This window comes from Gavialis gangeticus, unplaced genomic scaffold, assembly GCF_001723915.1.
Source record: "Gavialis gangeticus isolate Ggan-Ray unplaced genomic scaffold, GavGan_comp1, whole genome shotgun sequence".
In the NCBI taxonomy this organism is placed as follows: Eukaryota; Metazoa; Chordata; order Crocodylia; family Gavialidae; genus Gavialis; species Gavialis gangeticus.
Window position 1 is genome coordinate 25429834 of NW_017729006.1, and position 8795 is coordinate 25438628.

The 8795-nt window shown below is 45.6% G+C and overlaps 1 protein-coding gene across 5 annotated transcripts in view; it reads right to left on the reverse strand.

Annotated features, from left to right (window-relative positions):
- PDE1C (phosphodiesterase 1C) overlaps window positions 1-8795 on the reverse strand; it is a 604326-nt gene that overhangs the window by 370980 nt on the left and 224551 nt on the right. For 2 of the 5 annotated variants that reach the window (XM_019509005.1, XM_019509004.1), the window contains exon 1: window positions 142-208. The exons of the other annotated variants lie outside the window; for them this stretch is intronic. In XM_019509005.1, coding sequence (XP_019364550.1) covers window positions 142-172 — 31 coding nt within the window. In that variant the 5' untranslated portion in view covers window positions 173-208. Of the gene's footprint in view, window positions 1-141; window positions 209-8795 lie in introns of those variants that run through there. 5 annotated transcript variants of the gene reach the window in all.

Below are 8795 nucleotides of genomic sequence, written 5' to 3' on the forward strand. Positions count from 1 at the left end.
ACACACACACACACACACACACACACACACACACACACACACACACACACACACACACGGAGAGAGAACAGTCAGCTGGAGAAAGGCTGTCTGTGATAAAAGAGGAAGGAAAAAATCAAAGAAAGTAGATGCACGACTCACTTCTGAGAAACAGCCTCTGTGCAGCCAGCATGCTTTCACGAGCAAGCGATACGGAGAACAAGCTGCAGGGCTTCAACTTGGGCAAAATTAATTTGAAATAAATAAATAAAGCTGGTGACCAAGCATCAAAACCAGAGGAAAGGGGAAGTACTTAACTGAAGAAGATACTTCAAGTTCAAACATTCATATTAATGATGAACATATATGTGTACACAAAACATCAACAATATTGATACATATAGTATAAATTATGCAGCATAAAAACCAGAATAGAAACTATAGCTCAACTTCAAGAGCTTTAATCCTGAGAGATTAAAGCCCTGATTGTGAAATGGGATCCCTGCTTTAAGATGTTTTGGGGCACTTATTATACAGTATTTTTGTTTGCAGTTCACACCTCATATATTTCTCTTTAAGACAGGAATGCCCTAAAATTATACCAATATTTGACAGCTCTAAATTGTACGAGAGTGAAGATTTATGAATCCTGATGCTTTAGCTTGTATTTTTATTTATTCTGCATATGTAGATGGAGACATTGCAGTGAGGTGAAATTATCTTTGAAACTTTGCATCAGCATCAACGGTTATGGCAGATGAAGAGATATGGTATCTGCTGCCCTTTGAGAAATCATCCTTGCCATTGGTACGAAAGGAACCTCCGCTGAAATTTTTCTGGTAAATGACAACTCTGTTACAGTTGTACAAGTTTGTCAGTTTACACTTCGAGCAGTCTGCAGCATGAAAAATACACCAATGAGCCTAATTCCACAAGCCCTTAATCACACAGTGGCCCTTAGTCATGCAATTAATTTCTCTGTCTTTAATTCAATCCCATTCCAACACAATAACATGTGGGTTCATTCCTGCACCCCAATTTTGTTACTTTTTTTTAGAGAACAGACTCAAACCTATACAGATAAATTTTAGTGTACAAATGTGCATGAAGGCAGTGTGGCTTACTGGATAGGCACTGGGATAGGATTCAGGGGCGCTTGTACATGTGATGGGGATTTAGTTCTCAGGGTGTCATTCTATGCCTCCTAAACTGAAACAGTGGGTTTTTAATTGAAACGCAACGTTTCGATTTTTCTGTCATGTTATGGCGAGGGGCCCGATCCTTTATTTTCCTTTTTTTCTCAGAGCCAGAGCCTGCCTGCAGCTGGGGGGCAAGCTGCCAGTGAGCTGAGTGGCCCGTGAGCTGCAGGGGGCCCTGGCCCTTCCCTCTGCAGCAGCAGCAACCCCCAGTGCCAACTGGGTGGGCTGCAAGTGGGCTGGGTGCTGCCCCAGCTGATAGGCAACACCCAGCCTGATCCAACCGGTCCCCGAGCTCACCTGGGGAGCAGCGCCTGGCAGACTTCCAAGCAGGCAGGCTTGGGGAACAGTTGGATCAGGCCAGGTGCTGCCTCCAAGCTGGAGCAGTACGCAACCCACTAGCAGCCTGCCTGGGTGGCTCCAGTGTGTGCCACAATTGAGGAGGGAAGGACCAGGGCCCTCCGCAGCATAGGACCCACACAGCCCACTGGCAGCTTGCCCTCCCCCCCACCGCAGCTGTGAGAGAGGTGGGCAGGTTCCATGAAAAAAAAAAGGATCAGGCCCCGCACCACTTCTGCCTTCAGCAGGCACCGACTGAAAGCATAAGGAGTGAGAGTCCCAATCCTTTTTTTCTGCGTAGCCTGCCCACCTCTCCCCATGGATGGGGGGTAAGCTGACAGCTGCAACGCATCCTTGCAAACTGAACTACATTCAGATGTAGTTTAGTCTGCAATTATGCAAACTCATCTAAAAACCCCCAAACTCATGCATGTGTAATGTATGATGCCATTAAGCTGCACAAATGACATTTTCATCATGTGTACATCATGATAACTATCACGTTTACAAGTGCCCCAGAATACTTGGATTCTCCTCCAGCCTCTAACACTGGCCAGCTAGGTGAGCTTGGGGAAGCCCTTCACTTTTCTGTATCTCAGTTTCCCCCAAGAATAAAATGGGAACAACTCACACTGTCCCCCTTTACCTAAAATAGCCAAGGTATTTCTTCATATTATTTGACCATTATCTGTCCAACACATAGGCTCTACATGTCTGATTTAACTTAATACAGGCCTTATTTTCAAAGTACACCTAATGTAGGGAAACTATTCTGCTTTTCAGGGCTCAAATTTGCTCAAACTCACCTTATGCTATATGAATCCTATTAGCACAGATCTTCTAGATGTTGTCTCTAGGTCTGCAAAAGTCACAGGAGCCAAGGACAGACACACAAGTAGGAACACATAGGAGAAAGGTATCTGAGGACTTGCAACTTATACTGTGGTTTCATAAGATTGCTGCCAGGCCAAACCCACTGTCAACACAGTGGTCCATACTTTACATCAAGCTATATCTAAAGATAACTAGGACCATGCTTTTCTAGTTCAGCTTTGCACAGGAACATGAACAAGATACTGACATTAAACTTTTACTGGTCTAAGTGATCAGAAACCAGTCTAAGCCCATAACAGAGCAGAAGTTCAGCACACACAAACTGGTCTAAAAACAGTGGAATCCAGTCTCAGATAGACCTGGATCTATGTGCACTCAAACTTAATCAGTGTAGGTGGGACCGGTGCATTGAACTGCAGTACCGGTTCCCCTATTGATTCAAGTTAGGTCGCTGTCTGCCAGCATCCCAGACTCCTTTGCAGCTACCCGCTAGCCCCCCCTCACAAGGAGCCATGCTAGCACTTGCCCTGTGCTTAGCTGCTCCAACCAAGTGCCCAGAGGGCCCCACCCTCAAGCTGCCACAGAGCCAAGTTAGCACAGATCCTTTCTGGCACAGACCTTTTCTTCAGCCCCACTTCCGGCTAGCTGTCAGCCACAGGCAGGCAGCACAAGGGGAGAAAGGAGGCATCTGTGTCCCATCACATAACACCCAACAATGTACATACAGACCTGAAACAGAGTCCAAATGAACCCCTGTGAGTGGGTGCAGCCCTACAGAGCTTGACCCTGGCTCCTGCACACGCACCCAGGAACCCCCATAACCCCATGAATGGGCACAGCACCATGAAACCTGACTGGGCTGCTGGGCATGGGCAAGCATTCCCTCCTCCCGCTGCTGCATCATCTTTCAGCCACAAGTATCTGTCAGCTGCAGGCAGGCAATGAGAGGCAGGGTGTGAAGGGAATGCTTGCCCATGCCCAGGCTCCATGGGGTCAGGCTCTGTGGTGCTGCACCCGCTCCCAGGATGCATGGAGGTCCGTAAGTGGGTGCACAGGAGTCACATCAGGCTCCGTGGGACAGCACCCACTTGCAGGGGTTCTCCTGGGCTCAATGTCAGGTCTGCATGTACATCGTGGGGTGCTTCGTGATGGGTTTCATGCAGGGACATAGATGCCTTCTTTCCCCCCTACCCCACTGCCTGCCTGGAGCTGATATATGCCTGCAGCTGACAGATGACACAGCAGAAGGAGGGGCTCATGCTTCCCATGCCTGGCAGCCAATCAGGGGTGGCCTGGGCACTTGGTAGTCCCTGACAATCTGGGGAGCCCACAGGACATGCCAGGAGACTTGCAGGAGTGCCTCCACCCTGATGGCCTCATCTAGTGCAGGCAACATGCATGTCTCGCCCCACCAAAGGGCAAACATATGTTCTGTTCACTACCAATATAACCTACACTATTCACAGAAAACTGAGTAACTTAGATCAATTCTGCCACGAGGTTTCTGAATGTCTATACCTAGCCATGTTTTCTTACATCCCATTTCCTACAAGTTACCACTACCTGAACAGCAAAGAATTGTCAAGATGCCATCAAAACATGCACCTCCAGCAAATTGTCATATCAACCTCCATATCAGCTTTAATTTGGGAAGGAAATATACATTAACATTTATATAAAAACAACAGTGTGATGAGGCACATGGCTTCCAGGTTTTAAAGCTCCCAATCCTACTCTATACCTTTGACCTTTATAAAAATTGCACTTGAAAGCACTGTACAGCACAGAAAAGAATGGATAAAGTAAGAAAAAGGAGAAGGTAAGGGAAATAGCAACTTCCCTCCCTCCTCTCCCCACCCCCACAAAAAAAGAGAGTTAGAGAGGGAAGAGACATAGAAAAAATAGTCCAGGTTGCAGGAGCTGCATATAAGAGATCTTGTGTATACCAGTGGCAAAAGTTTAAAGATACTAGGAAAGGAAGACGGAGAGAAGGGAGAGAGATGAGGACCACTGCTGGGCAATGTACCCAAATGTTTAAAAGTAACAAGATTTTGATTTAGAGCCTCTTGTGAATGGTGGCATTGGGTTACTTCAACTTTCTATCAGCCTCACATCACAGACAGATGAGGGTGACAGAACTTTTCTTCAATATATTTTAGTTTTGGAGAGGAGAGGAGAATGGGTCTTTAATATTATAAATGTCTTAAAAAGCAGCACCTGTCTTCCTATGTGACTGTAGCATACCTAACACCGTTGATTCTAGGTACAATAAACAGTCATACAGTAAACAAGCTGGAAGCTAGGAAAGCTCCAGGTCCACAATGAGAAGGCATTAGACAAAAGTCTCACTGAAGTCAAATGTGGTTCTCCCTGCAGATAACTGTGAATTTGATCAACAAGGAGCTGCAACAATGATACAAGGGAAAAAAATGCAGCTATCAGGAGAGGTGTAATCAAGATAAAGCATATACAGTCAGGCTAGGGACAGAAGTTACACATAAGCTAGTTTAAGGGATCAGACACTGGTTTAAATCTGTAACAAAACAGAAGTTCAGTGCACATAAACCTCCTTCAAAAAGGCCAAAACTAATTTAAGATAAACCTGGTTGAATGTAGTATCAGACTGAATTGACTTAGGTCAAACCAATTTATGGAACTTCTGTCCCAAATCCCTTCCTGTTTCAAGTTAAATCACAGTCCCCAGCATCCCAGGATGCTTTGCAGCCCTGGGCTGTGCTGTACTGTCTGTTCCAGTGGAGCAAGGTTGGCCCCATCTTTCTACTCCCCAACCGGAGCATGGTCGCTGCACTGGCTGGCTGAGAAGGGGATGGGGGTAGGAAACCTGGCTCTGGACCACAGCCAGAGTTGGCCTCACAGGAGCAGAGCAGCCCCTCACAGGCTTTTCCCCCACTTGCTGCTGGAGCTGGGTGATGGCCACACCCTGGGCCAGGCCAGCAGAATGAGGTGGGGGGACAGGGCTTTAAGCCCCCTCCTCCACTGGCATGGGACTTCTGCTGGGGTCTGTCTTTGTCCCGAAATCTAACATCTGTTTTTAGCTTAGAGATACATTCAGCTGGTGAAATGGCTTGCGGTCCCCACCTGATTTAGTGCAGTAGCATGCAACATGGGATGGAGAGGATCCCTGGTGTGACTGGAGACAGCACTCAAATCTCAGAAATAAAGCTATTAGCCAATGACTCTCGCTCCTTCCTTTCCTATTATTCCTTCATTTGTTTATTGTTTGTACAGAAGAATCTTAAGAAAAAAAGTAGCCCTGTTGTCATTCAGGATCTCTCAAGAATAATATTTCTCTCCAGTGCTTAGAGTGGGGGGAAAAAACACCTGAATGCAGTGTAGTAACATATCCTTTCTTCCTCCACAGCTACTAATACAGGATAGTATACTACAGCTGCTAGTTAGTGGTGGCATGGAATTGGAGAAAACAAGGGACTGGAAGAGTCTGAGGGCATTCTGTCTAACTGGGTATTTATATCCCACAGCAAGTGCTTAACCTTTCACACAATCAGGCTTCCTTGGACCTTTAGAATGTCCCTTAATCTGCATAATGGAACTAATAAGAGTTTAACCATTTAAATACAAAAATGTAATCCATGAGGTCACTGGGGAGCACTATCTAGCAGTGTGCAGAGATATGACTAGCCAGTTTATGTTCTTTCTTCTACATTTCCAGATGTTAAATTGTAGCAGTGACAGCTAAAGATAGGAAAGCCTTTAAACTAGTACTACTCCTCCAGTTGCTGTAGTTACCATAGAGATGTTACGCAATTGTTAACACGATTTTATGTTTTTAGGACCAAACTACCATGAGCTGTCTGATTTGGTATGATCTTCCAGTGTAGACAGGAGGGAATTGGGTTAACACAAAATATATCCAAGGAAAACTTGCCTTACAGGAAGTAGTAGTGTTGGCCGTATATAGACTAAATTAGGGACATGCGCGCATGGCACTTTAAAGTGGGATAAATGCTTTTGCACTGCTTTAATGGTGTCGGTGTTTGCACGTGGTGGCGGTGTATTGCACATTAATTACAGCTGTTGTAGGAAATTCGGCGGCGTAATTTGCTTTAAATGACTTGGGGCACAGCAAACCAAAATTTCTCCAAGGAGTTTTAGTTTGCTGCTGCTACAGCTTTGGAGCGAAGCACCAGACTCTGTGCAGCTCAGGGGCTGTGCAGGAATCCCTATAGGCAGCCTGGCAGCAGCCTGGGAGGGCAGGCTCCACCCAAGAAAAGTGGCAAACCTGATCATTTTTTTTCCCCCCTGGAGCCTGCCTGCTTGCCTGAGCTGCATGGGGGCCCAGTGCTTCCCTCTGCAGCTGTAGTGCTCCCCAGGACTGCCCAAGCCAGGTGCCTGCAGGTGGGTGCCTCCTAGGGGAGCTGCCACTGCTGCGGAGGGAAGCACCAGCCTCCCCTTGCAGCCCAGGGACTGCTCTACCCCCGGCAGCTCACCCTCCCCTCCCCACTGCTGGAGAGGCAGGTAAGTCAGTAAGGTGTGTGCACGACACGGGAGATTAAAGCGCCCTAAATTGAAGCCATGTTTTAAAAACCCCACTGCTTCAATTTAGGGCCCCCATTTCATCTACACATGCCCAGAAATTCCACAAATAGCTCTCTTTTCCCCACAACTATTACTGGGCACCATACCAATATGCTGTTGGCAGGTCCCATTTCAGAGAAGAAACCAAAATAGAAAGGTTTTCACTATGTGCTTTTCTTTGAGATCTCATGGCAACCCTCCCCTCACCCCCCACCCATTACTCCAAAATAATCGTGTCCAAATTAGGTAGTATTTTGCTGCCCATAACACTGGGTTGTTCCTGTAGTTTCCAATGGATATAATTCCTTACTTCCCATCTTCAGCGCTTCCTGTTGTGGAGAGTTGCTGTGCACTACTGTAACACAATAGCTATTTTATGGGTGGCTGCATTTCAGTTGCAAGCAAAATAATTAAATAAAAAGGCATAATGGTCTATCAGTCAGCTTGTGGTTAGGTTTATAAAGCACTTGGGGAAAGTTCATGGCACACTATAAATGCAAGGTATTACAACTAGTTGCTTTTAAGTTTGGTGTTTCATTGCTCGTTTTCTTTGGGAAAACTGTTCAGCCTATCAAATTATTCCTCGTGGTATTTGCCTAGCTTTACAAGAAGCAACTCTAAACATTATGAACCTGTTCCAGAAGTACCCGTTGCTAATATATATCATTTAACCTGCATTATCTTGCGGCTGATATACAGTGAGGGAGAGCACTAACTCAAGCACAATCCCATGGGAGCTTTTAGGTACAGTCAATGCCATTTTCAGCAGGTAGCTTCTGTGGTGGGAGCATATTATGGCTCTTAACAGTGGTACACGTAGTGCTGCACACCTAATTGGTTGGTGCAGTGCTACCCAAATTCCACCTAACCAATTATATATTATGCCAATGCACATTATATGAAATAACTGAGGAAACTGCATTTAGTGCTAGGACTCAGAAGGGAATTCTACTTGTTTCTGCCTCTAAATAAAGTAAATAGCAAGGGAAGGGCTGAGCCAGACAAAGCTTCCTCCTTCCACACTACTACCTAAAATCCACTCCACACCCAAATATTTTTAAAGAGCCCCGTGTTCAAATAGGACTTAATTTTTTTTAAGTAATTTTAATTTTTTTAATGAAACGACAATCCCAGCACAGCTCTACATAAGTAAGCCCTGTCCTTGCCACGACTTCAAAGGGACTCTCGGGGCCCAGAAGTCCACCAATTTGATAACCCTGGCAGAAGCAGGATTCAAAAAAATAAATAGATCTTGACCACAGCACTGGTTCCTCCTCCTTCCCCTTCACATACACTTTCTTCATTTAACTACAAAACAGTGGAACTACTTATGTCATTTCCCCCAAACTGCTGATATCACTCTCATGTCAGAAGTGCCAACTAGGAGTATCACCAAAAGCTGAGAGAGAGAGAGCGAGAGACTCTCCATAGGAGTCTAATTTATTCACAAAATAAGCTACGTAACTAAGTACAAATGGCAGTAATATTTGTAAAGTTCACTGTACTGGTTATAGAAAAATATTTCCAATATAGAATATATTTCTATTATATAGAATATATTTCCAATATATAGAATTCACCATTCAACGCAAGGTGGCAAAGGCAAGCGGTCAGGTGGTGGCCCTAGATTTTAGGAGGGCGAACTTCAACGAGCTAAGGAGGATAGTTGGAGAAGAGCTGAAGACTCAGAGGGGAGGGGAGCCAGGTGTCCAAGGGGAGTGGTCGCTCCTTAAGGAGACAATCCTCCAAGCCCAGAGGAAGGTAATCCCCAGGAGGGTCAAAGGGGGCAGGAGAGCATATAAGCCTCCATGGCTCACTAAAAACATCTGGGAATGTCTCCTTGCCAAAAAGGAGGCTTACTCCCAATGGAAAGGAGGGGTCATCACTAAG